This window comes from Microtus ochrogaster, linkage group LG4 (genome assembly GCF_000317375.1).
Source record: "Microtus ochrogaster isolate Prairie Vole_2 linkage group LG4, MicOch1.0, whole genome shotgun sequence".
Taxonomy (NCBI): Eukaryota; Metazoa; Chordata; class Mammalia; order Rodentia; family Cricetidae; genus Microtus; species Microtus ochrogaster.
In genome coordinates, this window is record NC_022030.1 from 4,229,180 (window position 1) to 4,252,512 (window position 23,333).

A 23,333-nucleotide genomic window follows, 5' to 3' on the forward strand; every position below is an offset into this window, starting at 1 on the left:
TCTTCCTCTTCCTCTTCTTGAAACAGGGTTTCTCTGTAGCTTTGGGGCCTGTCCTGGAACTCACTTTTGTAAGATCAAACTGACCTTGAACTCACAGAGATCTGCCTGTCTCTGCTTCCAGAGTGCTGGAATTAAAGGCATGTCCCACCACTTTCCAGCAGGTCTGGGCTTCTATGGGGAGTTTTGGCTTTCTTGGGAAGTTTCTGAGAAAGAGACAAGGTCTCATAGAAAATTGCAGGTGAACTATCTACTAACATTGAGCTTTTTACTGTCCTATAGTGGGTAGTCCATTATTCCAAACCAGACCTATTGTGAAATGAGAAATGGACCCATAGAAATTCTTGGCATTATCTTGCTGCCTTGCAAAGCTCCCATCACCCCTATGATGAAACAGGGGACAAACTAACATGCTATCATTCTGACAAAACAGCTTCAGCCTTCAATAAAATCAGATTCCATAAATGTATCTGTTTCTGGGAAAATCAGGCTCCAGTCAACCGAATAGAACCACCACTATGTGTGTCACCAGGAAATAGTTTTGATAGTTAAGTAAAAAAGTTTACAGATGAAATAGATGGTGTTGACAGTGGTGATCTTCCTGACAAAATATGAAACATAACACGGTTTGAAAGCATTAGTCTTTAGATTGAGCCCTGAGCCCACTGCCAAGTCAAAGCTGAAAGCATATTTAATGAGCATAAAGTTTGAATGGCTGAGTGTAATGTGTGTTAAATAAATATGGAATAGATGATGTTTAAAAAATAGAAAGTAAATGCACCTTGTTTGCTAATATCAAGCTATTTCTTGTCCATTGATTCTTGCTTCACTTTCCATCCTATTCCTGGGTTCTTTAATAAAAACTGTGAACAGGAGAAGGGCTGAAGTTTCTGGATGGTAGCTTGATCGCAAGAGACAGAGAACAAATGTCACACTTATTCTGGTTTTGCCATTTTAATTTTGTTGGACTGACTGTCCTAGATCATATTCATATTGATCCTACAGATGAGGAAAGGCATCACTGAGTATCCCCATGCTCTGTGTATTAGTTATGCTTCTCACTTCCATGAACAGATATCTGGCAAGAACAAACTAAGGAAAGGTGTTCTAGTTTCAATATGTTGCTTTGGTAAAATACTCAGAACAAAAGCTACTTGGGGAGCAAGGCTTTATTTGGTGTGTACGTCCAGGTTGCCACACACCATTTAGGGAAGTTGAGGCAGGAACGCAAGTCAAGAATCTCGAGACAGGAATCATAGAGGAACATTGCTTAATGGCTTGCTCTCTAGCTCACTCTATGACCCATGCTTAAGCTAGCTTTCTTTTATAATTCAGTACTATTTACCTAGGATCGCAACCACGCAAGGGGGTATGGGTTTCCTGCATCAATCCCTAATAGACATGTTTGTGGGTCAGTCTGATGTAGATAATTCCATCTGAGATTTTCCTCCTGGATGACTCTAGTCTGTGTTAACAACTAAAGCTAACTAGTCAGAAGTAATCTTTACTTTGGCTCACAGTTTGGGGCTATAATCCATTGTGCATCCTGATCAAGGAGCATGGTACCAGGAGAAACTCAGGGCTATGGCAGCAGTGATGTGGGGCTGCCTGCTCATATTTTTGTGGATAAGGAGGATGGGACAGATGAATGCTGCATTTATGCAGTTTTCTCCCTTTCTGCTTTTATTTAGTCTAGGACCTCAGCACACAGATAGAAATACTCCCACCTTATCTGTGTCCTAAGTGTTAATTCAATCAAGTTGACACTGGTCCTAGATGAGTTAGTGCAGAGGCATTATTATCACTTGACTCTGAAGCATCACTCATAGCCACAAAGATTGAAAGCTCAGCCTTCAGCTTGTAGCACTATTTATATGACTGTGGAGCCTGCAGGTAGTGGGGCCCAGGAGGCAGCAATAGCTAACTAGAGCAAGATCTTAAGGGTTATAGCCACTTCCAACTTTGGCCTGATTCCTGTGATTCCTGATCTGCTAAGCCTGGAGACACCTCTGCTACATGCTCTGACCACCATGGAGTGAGCCTGTCTGCCTTCCCCACTTTAATTGGCCAAAACTTCAGAATCCATGGTGAGCTGTCTGCCTTCACCACTCTTGATTGGCTAAAACTTCAGAATCCATGGGTGAGCTGTCTGCCTTCACCACTTTGATTGGCTAAAACTTCAGAATCCATGGGTCAGACAAATTCTTCCTTTCTCAAGTGGCTCTGTCACATGTTCCTGCCACTATGACAGGATATGTAAATTATCACAGGGAAGATGTGTCTCAAAGACTAATAGAGAAGGTGGTGGCATGCATACGGTCGTGATTTGTTAGTTTCTGTCTGAACAGCAGGCTCTCCTATAGTGTCACTAAGGATTCACTAGTCTGGGAGGGGTAGTTACTGCCCATCAGAAAGACCACTGATTGAAGAATGTTATATACATATATGAAATATATGTGAATATAGAAAATAAGGATATAGCTAATACAGTTGGCCTTGTGGTGAGTAGATACCAAGATACCAAACAGGGAATGATAAGAGCTAAGAAGATGAAATTAAAATAAAAAGGTTACCTAGGTGATGGTTGTAGTAACCACCTAGAAGCAGAGAATGGCTTTGATTAGTTGAGGGCTGAGGAATCGGAGAGAGGTGAACAGAGTGAAGGTTACAGAAACTCTTTCTGAAGGTTCAGTTACATATAGAGTTGTAGTGAGCATCTAGTAACTGCATGTTTGGCCTTTATTCGTGTGGGAAAGAATGTGCAGAACAGATAAGCTTAGCAGAGAAACAACAAAGTACTGGTGCTGAAGGTCTTAGAGTTGGGATGCATGGAAGATGCTGATGGGCAGGAAGATGTGAGAGAATGGATCTAGTTATAGAACCTGGAAGTCTACTATGTATAAAAACAATACTGAATATGTAAAACAATATCAATTATCTGGAGAAGTATGCCATTTCACTGATTTGAGGCAGTTAAGGTTTTGACAATAAAACCACCCTTCCCTATCCCATTTCAGTCATTAAAATTATCACTTGGGTTTCCCAACATTTGTTGAATGTGTCAGTCTTAAAATGAAAAGAAGATTAAACAAATATAACCATTTCATTTATATCATGTGGAGACGACAAATATAACCATTGCATTTATACCATGTGGAGTTTGTTATGTTGCGCCATAAACATGCTTTGCTGAAAGTTTATGTATAAACAAGTTCCTATGTCTCACGTTTATATCATGTAGACACCACATTAACTCCTGCCTGGAGAAACTGGGCTAGTTTGCGGCTTCTCTTTAGTTTTTATTCACACGGTCATTGTAAAGCTAGCATTTAAGGACTTTCTTGTACAGGTATCAAATTTCAGTCATTTTCTCTTGGTCATAATTTCATAATTGCTATCAAAATTATGTGACTACACTATTTGTCACCTTGACTTTCCCCTGGTGGTCCTTATCTCAGAATTTCAAACATCTTTTCTAGGAATTGTCTCGAACTGTGTCTTATAGTTGGTCATGAAATGCTCCAAAAGACCTTGGAGATGTTTCATCATTTTGGATAGGAAAGTTGTCAGGTGATGAAAAAAAGTGTCACAAAGTGGTGAGGACATAGAGCATATGAAATGTTTGGGCATCTATCATAAGTAAGTCACAGACACGGAGTAGTGAAGTGGGAACAAAGGAGGTGTACCGTGAAACTGTAGTAAATGAATTTTTAAGCAAAAGTTATCAAGACTGCTCAAACATGACAGGTTTAATGATTGACTAGATTTGATTTTACTTTTCCTATTTCTTTGAAGGAAAGTCAAGCATTTGAGAGACGCTTGGGTGGCCTCATAATGTGCAAGTCACTGCCATTTTATGTGCCAGCTGTCAACAGTTTGTAATATTTTACTCTTATCTAATGTGGGATAAATCTTTGCCCTCTCTGACGGGACTTAAGTCACTGGCAGATGGAATCCGAAAAACTATACAGCTTTTTGGATCAGTATGGTAGTTTCTATATTATAAAATATAATGGAAATCAAGCAGCACTTTACCTAGAAGAAGGCCTCACTGCTTTAGATATATCTAGTTCTGTTAACTATAATTACTTTAATAAGTCACTTGTCCCTATAATCTCACTGTAATCGGCATCGATTGACAGCTAGATGCCTAATTTTAAACACATAGCATAATGAAAAAGTATTGTTAACTGAGACATTTGGTAGATGAATGCTTCAAAATATGATTGTTTATGTTGGAAATCTAAATAGGATCCCTCCAGCATTGGAGATGCTTTCTAAGTGCTAGTGAGCATTCCACCAAATGGAGGTTTGCATCTCTACTGCTAAAGGGCATGTTTCTTTCTGCCTGTGGGCTAGCTGTTGCCTTAGACAAGGAAAGATATTGCACTAGATTCTGTTCATAAAGGGTTAACAAAAGCCAAATGTCATTTTTCTTCTTGGTTATAACAGCATGAATAAAGATAGATCACTCACTTTTATATGGCATGATGCAACAAATAAGGTTTCATTTCTCATCAGAAAGTTTATAGCTGCTCGTGCTACTTAAGAGAAACTGCCAAAGACTTGTTTTCATGCTTGTATTCATAAAAATTTTCAGCCCGTTCCCCTCTTGTCCTCACTTTCTTCCTCTTCCATGTGGTTAAGAAAGAAAAATTAGAACCCACCCAGCCTTCCTTAATGCATGACTTTATCCTCCTTAGGGTTTTAGGTATGGTTGAGTGGGTCCCTATTGTATCAGGAACAGACATGTATTCTGCTCCAGCAAATGCTGCCAGAGCTCGTAAACATTCAGCAAATATTGAATGACTTATAATCCCTTCAAGAAAGTAGCCATTTCTAAAGAATAGTCTCTTGAATTTAAAAAAATATAATTTATAGCACAATACCCAAGAAACACTAATCCTTGAGAAGATTTGAATCTCAGACATTGTCTTTAGTGACCCCAACCTGACTAGGAGCAAAGAACTGCCCACGTCTAGGTGGGCTTTCCGGTACTCCCACAGAACAGACACTTTTGTGAACGTGAGTTCAGTCATACAGAACTGTCTGTCATTCAAGCTTGACAGTGACACAGTGTGGAGGCCGGACTGTCTCCTGCTGCAGCACTGGCTGGGAGACAAAGCGAACTGGGCTCTCTGTCCTAAGGTGCAGGGTTGAAGTGGGGAAAAGCCTTTTACCAACTCCTCCCTAGAAAATGAGATTCTCCAAAAACAATACCCGTGCCTCAGTTTATTCCCAGGAGGTATTAACTCCCTGCCTGGAAGCAGTGCAATCGTTGAGTTCCAAGCTGTAAAGACCAAGAAAAGTGAAAGAAAAAGAAATTTATCTGAGAATTGTATAAACTAATTGAAGACCGTAATTCCCTCAATGCCTGTAAATGCTGAGCAGAAATTTATGGAGAGCTTAGGAACTGAATTTTTCTTTATTTTAAGTTGCATTTTTAAAGGTATGGGTTATATTTTTAAAGAGATGACAGGGGCCAGTGACATGTTAGTTTCTGCAAAGAAAAGAATGCTCTTATACGCTCTTAGGGGAGAGGGAATATCAATGCTAAATAGTAAACTTATGTAGAATTCAGCTCTTCCTGGGTTTTCATTCCACTCGATCCTATTGCGTCCCTTCTCTCTTTTATAAATATAAATGGATTTTATCTTAGAAAACTCTTAAATAAATGGATGACTTGTTAGAGATCATCCTAATTGCATGAATCTCTTCTTTTACGCAAAGAGAACGTGAATCAAAAGTGAGTTAAAGAGGAATGCAAATATTCTCCCATTTTGTAGTTTGTGTCCTAAAGGGGATTTTTTTTTTTTTTGTGAGAATTGCTGAGAATAATGAAAGTGAAATCTCCCAGTCTTTGCCTTCCTTCTGAAAACACACCCAAATGCAAATGTAGTCTGGGGAACTCTAGTGAGTGTCGTCCTCACTGAGGCTGCCCTGCCGTGGACCATATACGGCTTTAGACAGACCTTAGAGTGACATCTGCTTTTGTGCACACTGAATACAAGGTTTTCATTTCGCGGGACATGATAACAATGGACTGTGACTGTGGCGCATGACAGCAGGTGGACAGAGCCCAGGCGTCCAAGACATGTATGTGGCTTTGTGAAAGGACCTCTGGATAACTGCTGCACGCCAGAGCTTACAGGGATCCGGGATCTGGGATGGGGCTGACCTCTGCCAGTAAGTCATCTTATTCTAAACAGAAGGGCGTGGAAAGCCAGGGGCCTGAGCCAAGAGCGTGGAGTCTCCAGGCCTCCGACTCCTTTACCTACATCGATGGGCTGTTCAGGGAGCCGAAGCATTCACACCCCAGTAAAGTATTTTTAAGGCTACCTGAATGTCGACTAGGGACCATAAACCTCTCAGTGTTCTGTAATCCTCGGACCAGGCATCGTTTTCCTGACACTGCTGAATGGAATTTATTGGCTGTTGAACTTCACACACCGACATGCACAAAACTTACTTCCAAATACAGCTGGCATTTGTTTCAGGTGTTTGGAATTCGAGGTAAGTTGTAGTTAGCGTTTGACAGAAGCATTGTCTGTATTGCTGTGATGTGGCACAGCTACTCCTGCGTTTTTTTAGCTGGTGGCATTTCTATTGCAGGGACGGATTACTTTTTTCTAATTAAAATGGATATGTTTAGAATCGAGACGATGGAATAAATATGTCTAGAAATTGGGCAAGGAAGTCAATCAGATAAAATTTTTAATCTGCTCAGTAAAATGTTTTAATCTGTTCATGCTTACAGTGGAAAATGTAATTTGTCTTTGTTTACAAAACCTCACCCTTTCTAATTGCGTTAATGGTGGGCAAATGCAGGTTAAGGTGATAATTGATAATATTACACCATCACATAACAGACAACTTTAAGATTCTCTTAACAGTTACAAGCTACAAGCTTTTAAAATTTCTTCCCTGTCACTTAAACTGAGGACATTTTTTTTTCCTTAGGTCATTTGTTTGGGAATCTCCAAAGAAGTTTTGACTTTCATGAGATCTGAGATGCATTCATCTTGATAACTAGCTCTTTATAGGCTTAGAATAACGCACTTTCCTCTACTTATGATATTTTATTGTGCATATTTTTCTGGAGCTGCATTGTAAGAACAAGTTTAATTTCTAACATCTTAAAAGATTTCATTGACTTTCATGTGGGTTTCGATATGGACTTCAGCATGTACTTTGATTTAAAACTTCGATGCAGAAGCACTTGAACTGCTTTGCCTAAGTCACTTGAGCACAGCCTGAAGTTTGTGTCCCACAGGGTGAAAAGAGCACAGGCTGCTGAAAAAGCGGGTGAATCATCACGAGAGTAGTAAAGAGTTGTTTGACGACACTTCAAGGGAGGTGTGCTATTGCTATTCCTTTAGTGTCTGTGCACACACATGCACACACACTAGAAATATGAAACACAGCTCGAGAGAAGAAAATGTCCCCGGTTCTAAGTATCCGTGAAAACTGATTTACTGCCAAACTTAGCGTGTTTAGGGACCTTAAAGGCAAAAGGGAGAATAAATTAGTCCAGCTAGTGAGTTTCCCACGTGGTCTGCAGTGGGGTTCACTGAGCGGTTCACACGCAACCCTGCTGTCTCCTGCTTCTCTCTGAGCTGCAGTCACTATTTTCCAAAATACTGTGCGTTATTTTGATTTTTCCCTTTTAATCAACACTTTACCAAACTACTAAACTATGCTCCTGAAAATGAGTCCAAAAAAGCAAATACCAATAACTATATACTCCTTTGTGTTCTATCTCTTCCGATTTTAAGTTCTCTCTAAGAGCGTGAGTGAAAATGAGACCTGCTGATCTTTTATCGCTGCTTTCATTTTTCTCTCCCCTCCTCCACATTCTTTTTAAGTGTTCTTGAAATGGTTTAGAATTGAACGGCATAACTGTCAGAGCAAAGCGCCATCCCACAGAAAGGAAAAGTCCCTCTGTGGGTCCCAAAGTAGCCACAGCATTCATTTTGGGGAAATGGTCCAAGGCAATTTTAAAGGTAATGCAGCTGTTGAAGAAGTACAAAAGCCAGATGACTTCAGGCGTGTGCACGGAGGAAAGCTGATAAATTGTGCTTAGACCCAGTTCTCGGAAAACCATTTTGATTGAGGCCAAAATGCGAACAAGTGGAAGTGTTTCTTAGTTGTTTATTAGGCGTACCTAAAGTGAGAATTTCCCAATAGATAGACCTAATCTATAGGTCCTATACTCATCAGTCATTCTACAGTGTGCATCTATCGTACAGTGAGGAGGCAGTCTGTACCCCAGTATTTAGGATCAACAAATATTTAGGATGAGGAAAATTGTGACATTAACTGACTGAATACCACACCGTTGAATCAACCAGCTTCCACTTTTAAAGGTTTATGTAGTACGCTACATACTTGTTACTTGCGGTGATATGGTTAATGATATTCTCTCTCCTTGTTCACTAGTTTTATGTGTGAAATAATGTGTTTCATGGGACTGTTTCTTTTTATGCTCTTTGCTGGCAGGTAATTCAAGTTGTTACTTTAGTTTGATAGAAAAGTTATTAAACAGAAAACACGTCATCCGTGGTTTTCAGAGTGTAAATTATACTGTCGTCTGTGTTTTATTAACTCTGTCAATGAAGAATTTCATTTTTAGATTAGGACCTAGGAGGAAAAATGACTTATAAGCTTTTTATAACAATTGCTGTTCAAGGAACATTTGATGAAAAATTGCCTTTGAATAGATTCCATAAATTTAAAGGGTTGCATAATATTGCAGAAAATAGGTTAAAATGTACCACGCTGTAAGGACATGCTTTTTGTGTAGTGTAAATTAAATGTAAGGAATATAATACTAACAGTTTAGAATTATTTCTATTTTAAAATAGCCATTTTAATAGATCAAAAACACAAAATTTAAAAATGTAGGAGTCTTTATGCATTTCTATGGTTTTAAATCAATATTATACAATTAATACTTGCTTTGTACAGAAGTAACTTTATAGATATACAATTTAATATTGTCTTGACATTTTCCTTTACATTGGGTCAACTTGTTTTAAATGTTAAAGTATTTCCCAGTTGCTTTTGGATGTAATAATGCTTCTATTTGGTGTATTAAGAGGGCTTTTAAAGATATGATTTGAAAATGTAATTTTTCAAGTCCATACAAAGAGGGAGGAGAGAGACAGAGACAGACAGAGAGAGAAGAGAGAGAGAGAGAGAGAGAGAGAGAGAGAGAGAGAGAGAGAGAGAGAGAGAGAGAAGATTTTAGAAACATAGCATATGAATTCAGTGATGTTGTAATTCCCCTATAGGAATCAGCTGTCCAGTGAGTTGTCCACATTGGGAAGGGCAGTTATAAGTTACACATATAGGTAAATGATGTTAAATGCACTAAGACATTTTACACAGTGATTGATAGGTAAACTTGAAATGTGATTGACATCTAGTCTGTACCTGTGACCAAATTCTTTTGACGCTTCCTGACTAAGGTGAGATGACTTTGTTAAGCGGGAGAAGGCTTGGTAGTCTGGGTCCTGTTGTGCTTGGCAGGTCAAGATAAACGGGAGAGTTTTTCTTAATCTTGTGGCCATAACATTCCAATATCTTGAACAGGGCAGGGCGTTGTGGGGTAGAAGATGTTGCCAAAATATTACTGAATTTTCTCTACTTAGAGGTTGGGGATAAATTCTTGACATTATTTTAAAACATTAGTCCTAAGACGTCATGTTTTCACTTCTTCAGAGGGAAGCCTACCAGTGAAGATACTGATACGTAAAAATGGTGGAATTATTCTTCCCTGGTTTCTTGTGACATGCTCGGTCCAATAAGCAATTAGTTTCAGCAGATTCAATCAAATTTATAATGTGTTTATTACGCAGCACTTCACAATTTAGGCAGGATATCACGCTTTTTTGTTATAGTGTGTTGTAACTTTCTTATGACACAAGGGACTTTAAAAATAATGATTAAATGTTAGCATACCTGTAAAGCCTGGGATAAAACCGAACTCTCTGAACATAGCGGACAATGAGGACTACTGAGAACTCAAGAGCAATGGGTTTCTGATCCTACTGCACATACTGGCTTTGTGGGAGCCAAGGCAGTTTGGATGCTCAACTTACTAGACCTGGATGGAGATGGGGGTTCCTTGGACTTCCCACAGGGCAGGAAACCTTGATAGCTTTTGTTGTGGTTCTGGGACTTAATTGGAGGAGGAGGAGGGAAATGGGAGGAAGTGGCGGGGAAGAGACAGAAATCTTTAATAAATAAATAAATTAAAAAAATAAAAAAGAAGACAAGGAACATGAAGGGACAAAGCTTTGATATTTACCAATTATATGATTTTTTTCTATTTTTTCTTTTTTATTGATTTTATTGAGCTATACATTTTTCTCTGGTCCCCTCCTTTTCTCTCCCCTCCTCTTCAACCCTCTCCCATGGTTCCCTAAGCTCTCAGTTTACTCAGGACATCTTGTCTTTTTCTACTTCCCATGTAAATTAAACCAATGTATACCTCTCTAAGGGTCCTCATTGTTATCTAGGTTCTCTGGGATCATGATTTTTAGGCTTCTTTTCTTTGCTTTATGCTTAAAAACTACTTATGAGTGAGCACAAATGATAATTGTTTTTCTGGTTTGGGGTTACCTCACTCAATATAATGTTTTCTAGATCCATCATTTGCCAACAAATTTCATAGCCAGAACCTGGAAACAACCTAAATGCCCCTCCACCAAAGAATAGATAAGGAAAATGTGGTACATTTACACAATGGAGTACTACACAGCAGAAAAAAAACAATGACATATTGTACATATTTTAAAGGAGAAAATGAATCTATCTAAAAACACTTACCTGAAGCATTCATGTGTACTGCTAAAAATGGATGATTGAGTCTTGTTTCCAAACTTGGAGGGAGGGGGCTTTCCCCTGATCTGTAATATAATATGTTAAGATGTCTCTTGGTTCCTCTTGTGGCACTTTAAGGACTGAGTTACTTTTGCCATAATGGGTGATAATGAAACAGCAGACCTTTGTGAGGGGTTGAAATATTTCTAAATAATGGTTAGCGCAAGTGGTGTTTCTGGCAAATGACAAGAAACTGTGGTAAGCCAAGGGGAAAATAGATAGAGTAGAGTTTTAAAGGTTGACAGGGTTTGACATCTGTTCCATGCTTACATTCAGTACATCTGGAATTAGGCTTTATTTTCCTGTGCTGCTTTACTAAGTTGTTTTGCAAGCATATGAAGCATATGAAGCCTTGCAATAAACTCTATACATTGTTGCTCTGGTTGTAGTTGATCGAGAGTTATAGACTACAGGGTTTTTTTTTCCACTTAAACATAATTTCTCCCTAATGTGTGATTTTGTTAAACCCCCCTCCCAAAGTCAAGGCCCCTGCATTGAGACTAGAAACAAATACTGAAGAGGAAAAACAATTTCCATTTTCCCAGTTTTCTTCTACCAACTTTTTGGGTTTTGATTGTGTCTTTTTTCTTTTCTTTTCTTTGTGTGTGTGTGTGTGTATGTGTGTGGTATGTGTGTATGGTATGTGTGTATGTGTGTTTGGTATGTGTGTGCGTGTATGTGTGTTTGGTATGTGTGTGTGGTGTACTTCTATGTGTTTATTGTCTTTTCTTCTTCTCATGTGTGTAGTACATCTGCATATGTGCATATGTGTTCGTGTGAAGGTGGGTACGCATGTATGTGGGCACACATGCATGTACACTATGTAGTATGCACACACACACACATGTGCATCTAACACTACTGTTTTTAATCGCAATGCTTCTTTTGTTGAATGTTGCACTTAGAATATTCATTTGTATCTTTGACATAGCACTTAATGGGAATTGTGTCAGTTTTTCTTGGACTGAATTGTTGAAGATACCCAATTATGCACTAGAAGTCACTTCCTGTTACAGTAAATGAGTGGCATTTGCAAACTGGCCTTCAGTGGTACAGGATGGAATCTGGGTAGGAACTGGTGTCTAATGTTGAATGGAGTAGAGCAGGGAGGAAAGAAGGCTTCCGAGCGCTATGAAACAGATTTCAGAGGTGTATACTTTTTAGGACTCTGAGATTTGTATATATAAGGGAAAAGATGTTGTTTTAAAATCACTTTATAATATGTCGTAATTAGACTTTCAGAGTCTATTTCTAATTGCGATTACTGATTGACAAAGTGGCATTCTATTTTCCATAGAAAGCCTTTCAAATGACTACAAATGTTTTAAAACAAACTTTTCAATGCTCTTTCTGGCAACCTTTGTATTCTGTATTTTGAGTCACTCAAGACCAAAGAAATGAATGATGATATTTAAAATATCTTTTAAAACATCAAGTAGATTTTGTGAAGGAATGCTGAGATGCTTCAGTTTGGTCAATCGAGACCATACTTATCTAATAATGCAGACACAGATCTGGTAGTTCACCAGTTGTAGGATGAGCTTCCCATGATACATTATATTGTCTGCTTTGATATACAAATGTTCATAGGCTATCATATTACAATTTATATGCATGTTTAAGTTCTAGATTGATATTAACTTGTAAGTATTATATTTAGGAATATACATAGATTTAAGTAAATTCTGGAATATTGTTTAGCATACACCTATATTGTAAAATTATATATTTGGATTTAAAATGTTGTAATCACATTTATATTTTTTCTTATATGTACATCGCGAGGCAGAATAAAAAAGGACATATTTTAATTCATATTTACTGAATTCTGTGAATTAGAATTCAAGGAAGCCCTTCCAACTCTTAGCAGTTGGTTATCAGTTTTCTAAAGAAAATTGATTAAAAGTAAGGTCTTTGATTTAGACTCTTAAATGAGAACACAATTAAATACTTAGGGTAAGATGGAATAATTACTAGAAAGTACTTTTAAGTATCACTGTCTTTCTTAAAATTTAAATATGATCAACTTTGTTTCAGGAAATATGAGTCACATAATCATTGTTGTTTCAAGATGTATAATTTTCACTACTTCAGAACAGAATGAATTAGAATCAAGTGATATTCTGCTGCGTTAGGCTATTCCTCAGTCATTATATTCAACATAGTCACAAAATCCACATTATGAAATATGCATATATACATGAAAGTTTTGCTTTGCAGTATTTTTTTTATGTATCATTTGTTCAGATCCACACTTAGAATACTTATGTTTGAAACAAAAGCAAATCTAACAAGTTTAAATTATTGTTGCCAATAGTTTCTATTTTATTTTCTTTGTTTATACAGAGTTTTGGGTACAACAATGTACATTTCACAGATTTAGAACAAAATCTCTTTCCCCCTATCTACATGTGCAAGTGTTCTTAAATAACAATATGCACAAATACTCTCCACACATGTCAATAAATAAATACCATCTCACAGCCACCCATAAAGACACAGTAGTAACTTGTCCATTGTATTGAGAAACTTTCACTTTTGATGTCTTTTGTCTCATATTTACAGTTTAAGAATTAATCTTTAATTTTTCTCTATAGAGAAAGTTATGAGATGTAATTAAGTTTACTTGAAAATGCTGAAAATTTGAAAAATAGTCTTTCTAAAATACCACTTTCTTTTTTTCTTAGATTATGCTTTATCATTAAATTTTCAGGAACTGAAAATGGCAATATAGGGTAGGAAATAGCTGTTAAAGTTGATTCCAGCTTTTTGAAAAGACTGTTAGTGGGATTCAAATAAAGTTTGTTCGTATTTAGGCACTTTCTTATGAGTTACTTCTCTTTTTTTCTCAAGAGATTGTGAGCTTTTCAAAACACCTAGATAGGTTGATCTTTAGCATTCAAAATGCTTGTCATAATAGAAAATATTCTATAAATTACATTTTTCTAGATATTAAAAATACTCACTATTTGCAATACCCAATCTCATATTCTCTACAATGTATCTTATACTATTCAGAGAATAAGTTTCTTTTCACATTACCTCTTGATTATAATTAGTGCTTATAGGGTGGATGCTAGAGACACCTGGATAATTTGTAGGCAGAAGTTAACTGTCTTGGAACTACTTCATCGCAAATACCCAGCAGAGACTTAGTATTACAAGTATACAAATGCTTGGCCAAGAGCTCAGGCTTGTTATTAACTAGCTCTTAAATTTTTAAAAAATGTTTTTCCCTTTTTAAAATTGATTTTATTGAGCTATACATTTTTCTTTGCTCTTACATTTTAACTTAACCCATATTTGCTATTTACACTCTGCCACGTGGTGGTACTTTTTCTCAGTACTGTGTGCCTGTCTTGCTCTCTTGGCGTCTGCCCTCATTTTCTGAGTCCACCCTTCTCCTTCCCATCATCCTTAGTTTGGTTGCCCCACCTATACTTAGTGCCTGGCTACTGGCCAATCAATATTTAATTAAACCAATTCAAGTGACAAATCTTCACAGTGTACAAGAGGATTATTCCACAGCAATAATGATTGAGATTCCTTCACTTTTACTTATCTTGAATTTGAATGTTGTAAGTTCTTTATTTAAAAAAAACAAATCACTTATTTCAGCAGACTTATTTAAAAGATGTGTTTACAAATTGGTGATGATAGGAACTCACAAGTATGTTCTTCTTTGGAAAGTGTTCATGGAACTTTAATCATAATGCAGGAAGTTTGTGAATCAAGGGTGAGAAGTTTTAGTTAGGTAAGATAAATAAGTTCTTAAAACAGTTGTATAGTGTAGTGTCTACAGCTAACAATAGACTGCTACACTTCCTAAGAGAGATCTTGTGTTATGTTCTTACCCTAAACACACAAAGAAATAGGATGAGAAGAGATTTGGGGAGGTGATTGATATCTTCATAATAAATTATGATGATGATACCATAAGTATATTCTCATCACACACTCATCAAATTGTGTACATTAAATATGTACATTCTTTTACTTTAAAAATACCTCTTAAAGGAAAAAGGAAGGAAGGAATTAAAGAAAGATGAAAAGAGCCGGGCGTTGGTGGCACATGCCTTTAATCCCAGCACTCGGGAGGCAGAGGCAGGCAGATCTCTGTGAGTTCGAGGCCAGCCTGGTCTACAAGAGCTAGTTTCAGGACAGAAAACAAAAGCTGCGGAGAAACCCTGTCTCGAAAATCCAAAAAAAAAAAAAAAAAAAAAAAAAAGATGAAAAGAAGAACAGAAGGACAATTTTTAAAAAATCAACTTGCAAATACAACATAGAAGAGGAAAAACTTGAGGTATAACTTTATTTATAATTCCTGATGAGTTAATGCTAGTGCTGGGATTTGGGCATGGTGTTTAAGTGATTTGCAACTCAGCTCTTCATTTTCTTCTTCACTTTATCCTTCCTTTTCTAACCTATCTTCTATCATCTATCTGTCTGTCTGTATGTCTATCTCCTATTCTCTCTATGATCTAACTATCTAGAGTCATTTGTTGATCTATCTATCTACTTTCTTTTCCTTTTATTGATTATCTAGTTGATTCGTTTGTAGAACAAGACTTTCACTATATCTGTAACCCATGCTAGCTTTGAACTCTCAGATATCATATGAAAACCAGGGTTTACACTTAAATTATGACTATGAACTTCAATCTTATTTCTAGCCCTGCTTATTTCCACGTTGTTTAAAGCAATTTAAAGTAACTTGGAATTATACTGGAGATAGGAGTGGTGCATTCTGTAAGAATATGCTTACTTCCATAACCAATGTGACTCCATGGGTGTTATTTAAGTAGAAGAGCTAGTCCAAAGCAGGTGAATTGTGCAATTGGTATCTACTTCCATTATCAGGGGACATAGTAAGCTTAGCGACTGTCCAAGTTTTTTTTTCAAGTTCCATTTTCTGTTAATTTAGAAGTAAGATAGAGGCTGGATATAGCTTAGTGCTAAAACACTTGCCTACATGCCCCAGGTTACAGGTCCTGATGCTGAAACTGATATATAAACAAATAAAAATTAGGAGTCATCATAAAACAAAAAAAGGTTTTGGACTTTTGTATAGCTGTAGTTTCTCAAGAACAGATATAGCTTTCAGATCATATTAGTACTTCAGTCAATTACAATATTCAACAATTTTGCTCAGAAATGTCTGTACAAACATCCTTTCATTTCTCCCTTAGCTCTTATTTCAGCTTGGGTCTTCCCTATCCTCACTGCTAAAGTGCTGACTCACATATGAACAAGCACCTCCTCAATACTGGGGATATAATGTTGACAAGGTCAATGGCATCTGTGGACTCAAGGAGCTTAGACCATCTGTCATTTTAGAAGACTCCTTTCTGCCCATCAACATTCTTTTTATCCCCTTTCCACATATCTTCTAGGTCATCTCCACTGCACATGTATCTTAGAACTTTTCAATAGGCTGTCCTGCCCAAAGGTAAATTTCTAAGTTCTTTCCATGGTATAGGGTTTGTCTAGCAAACCCCATGTTAGTCAAATACCCACCCTTAGGTAGACAGAGTCTTTACAGTTTACAGGCTCTAATGCTCAGTTCAGTGATCAGTTCATTACTTCTTTTTCATCCCCTTTTGGCTCAGTTAGTTTGTTCCTTACATAGCTACAATGCTTTTGCTCAATTTTTATTCAGTGCTTACACATCCTAAAGATAATTCTTTCCTCATCTGGCCATGAGAAAACTGGATACAGTATTAATAAGTGTAGTAAAAGGCTACTTGTTTGTTCCTGGCTGCTCAGACTTGAAATAACCACTCAGAAACTATATTAATTAATTCACTGCTTGGCATATTAGCTCTAGCTTCTTATTAGCTAGCTCTTACATCTTAATTTAATCCCTTTCTATTAATTTGTGTATCGCCATGTGGCTGTGGCTTACCAGCAAGGTTCTGTCCAGTATCTGTCTCTGAGAGGGCTACATGGCTTCTCACTGACTCTGCCTTCTTTCTCCCTGCATTCAGTTTAGTTCCTCCCCACCCCTCACCTAGCTCTGTTCTGCCATGTGCAGGCCCAAGACAGGTCCTTTATTCATTAACCAATAAAAGCAACACATATGCAGAAGGACTTCCCACACCAAATAACCACTGAGGTGGAAATACAACTCTAACAATAGCTAAAAAATAACAAATTTTTTTCTCATGGGTGTAAATGATAAGCCTGAAAAAAGTCTGTGCACATGTTACAGGAAGCTTGTTAGCAGTCTCTTGATTTGGGGTGGTGTGTCGCTACTGTTATATTCTGATTTGAGTGTGAGGGTCTCTTCTATTGTATTCTGGCTTGATTGTGCAGGTATGTCTCTACTGTTGTGTTCTGGTTTGATTGTGTGGGTGTGTCTCTACTGCTGTGTTCTGGTTTGATTGTGTGGGTGTGTCTCTACTGCTGTGTTCTGGTTTGATTGTGTGGGTGTGTCTCTACTGTTGTGTTCTGGTTTGATTGGGAGAGTGTGTTTCTACTGTTGTGTTCTGGTTGATTGGGAGGGTGTGTCTCTACTGTTGTGTTCTGGTTTGATTGTGAGGGTGTGTTTCTACTGTTGTGTTCTGGTTGATTGGGAGGGTGTGTCGCTACAGTTCTGTTCTGGCGCTACTTTGGTCACTCTCCATGTCATCATCTTGAGGAAAGTGGCATTTACTTTGGAGTGATTTCTGTGCATTCCTCTGGTAGCTCTCTACAAGCTCTGGTGATGAATCATAATGAAAAATATCGGTGCAATAGGAAATCTGTATCATAATATTCTTCTCTTTAGTTTTTAATTTTCTCAGACAATGAGGCTATCAAAGACTTCATATGGGAACTAAATTAAATAATTGTGTTTTAGAAAAATAATTACATCCTGTTTTAGAAAAATAACTATATTAATCCAGTGTGTTCTTTGATAATCTCATAGACGTGTATTGCAGTGATTACTCTATTCCCACTCTTTCTTATCTTTCCACTTTCACCCAACTTCTTCAGAAAGGGAGGAAGGCAGAAAAATGTTAGCTTCTAGGCATTGCACAGCTGGAGCTATGTCTCCTGGGCCTGCATAAGACTAGCTCTCTCAACAGTTAGGGACGAGAACAGGGCTCAGAGAACCCTAACTCTGCTGCTGGTCTGTTGCATACTGATATGTTCTTGGAAAGGGAGAGTCATTGTCTTCAATTACATACCCACTGTAAACCCAGGCTTCAGTGGACAGTGCCAAACCCAGTGTCACATTGACAGTCCAGGAAAAGCATTCCTTTTTCCTTTCTATGTGTATTTTCTCTTCCTTCTTTTTCTTTTTTTTTTTAAATTGACTCTTTGTGGAATTCACATTCTACACCTCATGCATTCCAATTTCCACTTAATCTCCCCGTCCCCTCAAATCTGCTCTCTGCTCTTGCAACTCCCCCCCGAAATAAATCCAAATTTAAAAGAAAAACCAAAAATCAAAAGCAAAAGCAAAGCAAAAAATTAAAAAACCAAAACAAAAAGAAGCTGGTGTGGCAGGTTGAGTCACACAGTTTACCCTTTAGTCCAATCGGCTTTACTTGCAAGTGTTCAACACCACAAGTCATCAGTCTGGCTCCAGATCTCTGGTTTTTGCTACACCACCCATAATGGGCTCTCACTGGGGCTCCTCTTGGATAGCCTGCTGTCCTATGTCATGGAGATCCTACTGTTTTGGAACTGTAGGTTTGTCCCCTTCACATGCTCTAACAGTTCATAGATTTGGTGGGTGTTGGGGTAGGTCTACTCATAGCTCTTGTTCTGGGCCTGGGTGGTAGCTGGGTTGGTCAGCTCTAGCTTTTTTTCATCGTCACTGCCCAGATGAGCTCTCAAGCACTGTCTTAGGTAGCTGACTACTTTCTCTTCTTAATTACCTTTGAAAATATTTCGTCACCCCTAGATCCTTCAGTCCTAAAGTCACCTAAGAGGACAGGATGACAATTTCTTTGTTAGTCAGTGTTATTCTCGTGTAGAGAAAGTAAAACAGAGGGTAGTGCTGATCAATTAAACCAGTGGTTTCCGAGGTAACAAACATGCCTAGGCTAAGAAGTGAAGCAGAAGTCAGAGATGTTTGTGAGAAGTTGAGTGTTTTGTTTTTAAAGCATTCTTCTGAGTCAGTAGAGGAAGAAGGAATTATATTGTGAGCTTGAAATCAGTAGTGCAGCCTAAACATTCAAAATGTCCTTTCAAGGTGATATATATATATATATGTATATATGTATATATATACATATATACATATATATTGCAATGTGCACAACTCAAATGTAACTTTGTCTTGTGTAGACATTCTTTTTTCCCCTCTAGGTTACATATTTGAAGTTAAAGCTCCCTTGATCCTATAAACTGCACAGACAGACCTCCACAATATGTATATCCATAATATGTGACATGGAAATGTATATTCTACAGTCCTAATATGGACTGAAGAATTTTAGAAGGATCTCCTGCAATACAACATTCTTAAATGACCACAGTAATCAAACTGGGTATTGTAGCACACATCTGTAATCCCAATATTTAGCTGATAGAGACGGGGGGGGGGGGAAAAAATTTCAAGGTTATCCTCAGGTACAGAGCAAACTCTAAGGCACCATAGGTTCCATGAGACAGAGTCTCAAAAGCCATTCCCACATAAAGTGATGCACTTTAGATGGGCGTCTGAACTTGAAGTTAAATGTAAAAGACCTTTGCAGCTCCCTATCCTATAGCCATACTGATGAATATCTTGCATATCACCATAGAACCTTCATCTGGTGATGGATGGAGATAGAGACAGAGACCCACACTGGAGCATCGCACTGAGCTCCCAAGGTCCCAATGAAGAACAGAAGGAAGGAGAACATGAGCAAGGAAGTCAGGACCACGAGGGGTGCACCCACCCACGGAGACAGTGGGGCTGATCTATTGGGAGCTCACCAAGGCCAGCTGGACTGTGACTGAAAAAGCATGGGATAAAACCGGACTCTTTGAACATGGCGAACAATGAGGGCTGATGAGAAGCCAATGACAATGGCACTGGGTTTTGATCCTACTTCATGTTCTGGCTTTGTGGGAGCCTAGCCAGTATGGATGTTCACCTTCCTAGACCTGGATGGAGGGGGGAGGACCTTGGACTTTCCACAGGGCAGGGAACCCTGACTGCTCTTTGGACTGGAGAGGGAGGGGGAGAGGAGTGGGGGGAGGGGAAGAGAGGTGGGAGGAGGGGGAGGGAAATGGGAGGCTGGGAGGAGGCGGGAATGTATTTTTTTCTTTCAATAAAAAAAAAGAAATACAAACAAAGAAAGCATTTAAAAAAAAATGTAAAAGCCCATGGATTTGTGTTTTGCCTCACTTGAAAAGGTGAACTGCATATTTCTACTCAGAAGGGGATAGCAAACCGCCTAAACAAATGCTATTTTCATTCCTTCCTTATATTGTAGATTAAAACCCTCAATTTGATCTGGACTTTGTGCCTGGTACTAACTGCACACATGTGTGGAAAGTTGACCATCAATGCGCAAACTTAATTGACTTGCTGAGAATACATAAAATCCTCAGTAAGGATCAAGAAGATGGAAAATTAACACAGGAAGGACTTCACGAACACTATTTATTATTGAGTGCTTTAACGGGAGACAGAAGCCATGTCCACTGGAGACACATTCTCAGTGGACTGAGAATAGTGTGACTTCCTAGTTCCTAACTGGGAAACTTGGTTCTTTGGTTTCTTTGTTCTCAGTTAAGCTGATCCCCAGCTATTTTAACCAAACATTTTGCATAGTAATGGAGCCCAGGAAAGTACCTTTGGCAGCTGGTCCCTTGACAGTAATGAAATGTGGTATCTAGTACTGCACACCATTGCTATAAAGTGGAGAGAATTTTACAGAGATGTTGGTGAACAGAACTGTAACCACTTGGTATTTAAAGAGCGTGTGACCCTGAGTGAGAAAGTTGCATTTTTTTTTTTATGTGAATGACCAGTGTTCTTTTTTTACAGGTAAAGAAAACGTGCCCAGAATCCGATGTTTCAGAACCCCAGAATTCCAGGTATGGTGAAAAAGTCAATACTTCGTTAAGAAAAATTGCAGTTTTGAAAAACCATAAAGTCATTGCACTCTAAACTCGATATGAAGGAGATTTGAAACACTGAGAATTTTTAAGGTTGTGTGTGTGTCTGTGTGTGTAGGCAAGGGTCTTATTAGTCACAAAATTTATTTTAGAAGAACTTGATTGAAGTCAGCTTCCAAGAATAATACAAGCTTCTCTGGAAATACTTAAAAAGTTTTTCCATAGATATTATTTTGAAAATCCTTAATTTTTCACTCTAATTCTCTCTTCCACTATACCTATTTATATCTGGAATTGTACTTGGTATTGAATCATGGAATCTGCTATTTTTTAAACACTGTATTTTTCTTTCTAATGAAATGTTACTAGATTTTTCAGAGTAATAACAAATTTAAAATTTCAAAATTAACAGCATTCTATTTATTGTTTGGGGTCCCTGGTAGAAAAGATAAATTGAGATAGCCTTTTTAATAAAAATGAAAATAAAATTAAATAATAAAAATAAAGATGAATTAAATAAAGCCCTTCAGTAGGACTTTAACAGTATTCAGTTGTTTGTGGATGGGCCATTTGCCCAATAGATTTGTTCTGGGCCTGGGCATTGCCAGTGCTTTTATTCTCAGAGTCTAGGGCTCAATTTTAAATGGATGAGTAAGAGGATTATGAATACCATGACAATAAAAAGCACATGTCCTTAACATGTTAATTGTATGACCTACTCTATCTCATTAAGACACTGCTTATTATGACATGGGTACTGGTATATTGTCTTTTTTCTGCATTGGATGAATGTGGTGATTATTCCCAGTACACCAAAACAATACAGATCTCATTAACCGGCTAAGGCCACCATGCTTTCCTTTTGAAAAGTCAGTGTACATCTTGGGTCATCCATTTGCCATTCAAGGAATTCTTATATGGTATGATATTCCTGTAATTGATTCTTCTATATACTACGTGATTATGTACTCTTTTTCTTTTCCTTTTTTTTTTTTTTTTTTTTTTTTGGTTTTTCGAGACAGGGTTTCTCTGTGGCTTTGGAGCCTGTCCTTGAACTAGCTCTGTAGACCAGGCTGGTCTCGAACTCACAGAGATCTGCCTGCCTCTGCCTCCCGAGTGCTGGAATTAAGGCGTGCGCCACCATCGCCCGGCCTCTTTTCCTTGAAATAATTAATTGGCTTATAACATGATACAGAATTATTACATCTGGTCATTTCTCTTTATAATTAGTTGTTAAAATAGGACTGAGCGGTTTTCATTTCTTAAGGCCTTACAAGATTGATAGATCATTTGGGTTTTGTTTTGTTTTGGTTTTGCCTATAAAGGATAATAATCTAGAAGGTGTAGGGAGGAGATCTACAGGCCCTGTTTATGTGGTGGTACTTAATAATTTTTCTGCTTCTGTGACTAACATATCTATGATTTAGTTTGCAAGGATTGCATAAATGATTAGATAATTATTATTAACAACCTGTGGAAGGGAGCTAGTTGAAAAATAGCAATATAATTTTCCTTAACACGAACATTTAATGCCAAATATTTCACATCTAATTCTATTCAGCATGTTTTGACATACAACTATCCTTAAGTGCATTTTAAGTCGTCAGACAACTACAGCAACAATTCAATCTTGGTACAAATGGTGTCACTGGGATAAAAAAAGAAACAGACAAATTCAAAGCTTAAAGATTTCAGTTTGAAAACTAAATCCTTCTTTACTGTATGGAAAATCCTTGCCTTTCTTTCCATAAAAAATTTATTTTAAGTTGAGTGTATAGCTAAGTGATAAAGACTTCAATAACAGGCTTAGAGTTCTAGGTTTGAAATCCCCCCCCCCAAAAAAAGAAAAAATTAAAAAGCACAAAAGGTATAATTTTGCTTTTAAGATGAATAATGGTTATTTTTAAAGATTAAAAATTAAAGTTATTATGTCCTATTATTTAATGATATATGTTGGAAGGAGGCCACTTAGCCCTAAAATAATCATACAGAAACTGTATTAACAAACTCACTGCTTGGCCCATCAGCTCTAGTTTCTATAGATACATATTTCTATCATTGAAAAGCTTGTGGGTTCTTTAGAATTGCAATTCTTTGCCATGGATTAGCTATTCCTTAAAATAGCCCATAAAGTAGGTAAAAGGGGAAATCAATTTCTAAGAACTCTAAAGCTTGAAGTGAGTGAAAACTACAAGTCTTACTGAAACCCATGATATAATGGCCTTCAGGACAACCCTCAGACAGTTTCGGCTCAGGAGAGCCAAGCTTCTTGTTCATGGCTGTTCATTTCTCTTGACTGATCTCAGCCCTCCCGTCGGCATCAGCTTTGCTTGAAGTCTTAGCTCCAGGAATGCCCAAACTGGCACTGAGTTAATGGGGGGGGGGAGGAGAAAGAGAGAGAGAGA

At 37.8% G+C, this 23,333-nt stretch overlaps 1 protein-coding gene across 1 annotated transcript in view; it reads left to right on the top strand.

Annotated features, from left to right (window-relative positions):
• The window catches only part of Eya4 (EYA transcriptional coactivator and phosphatase 4), a 253,733-nt gene that overhangs the window by 113,183 nt on the left and 117,217 nt on the right, over window positions 1–23,333 (top strand). Inside the window, exon 3 of the mRNA XM_005360934.2 lies at window positions 20,858–20,907. Coding sequence (XP_005360991.1) covers window positions 20,858–20,907 — 50 coding nt within the window. The remainder of the gene's footprint in view (window positions 1–20,857; window positions 20,908–23,333) is intronic.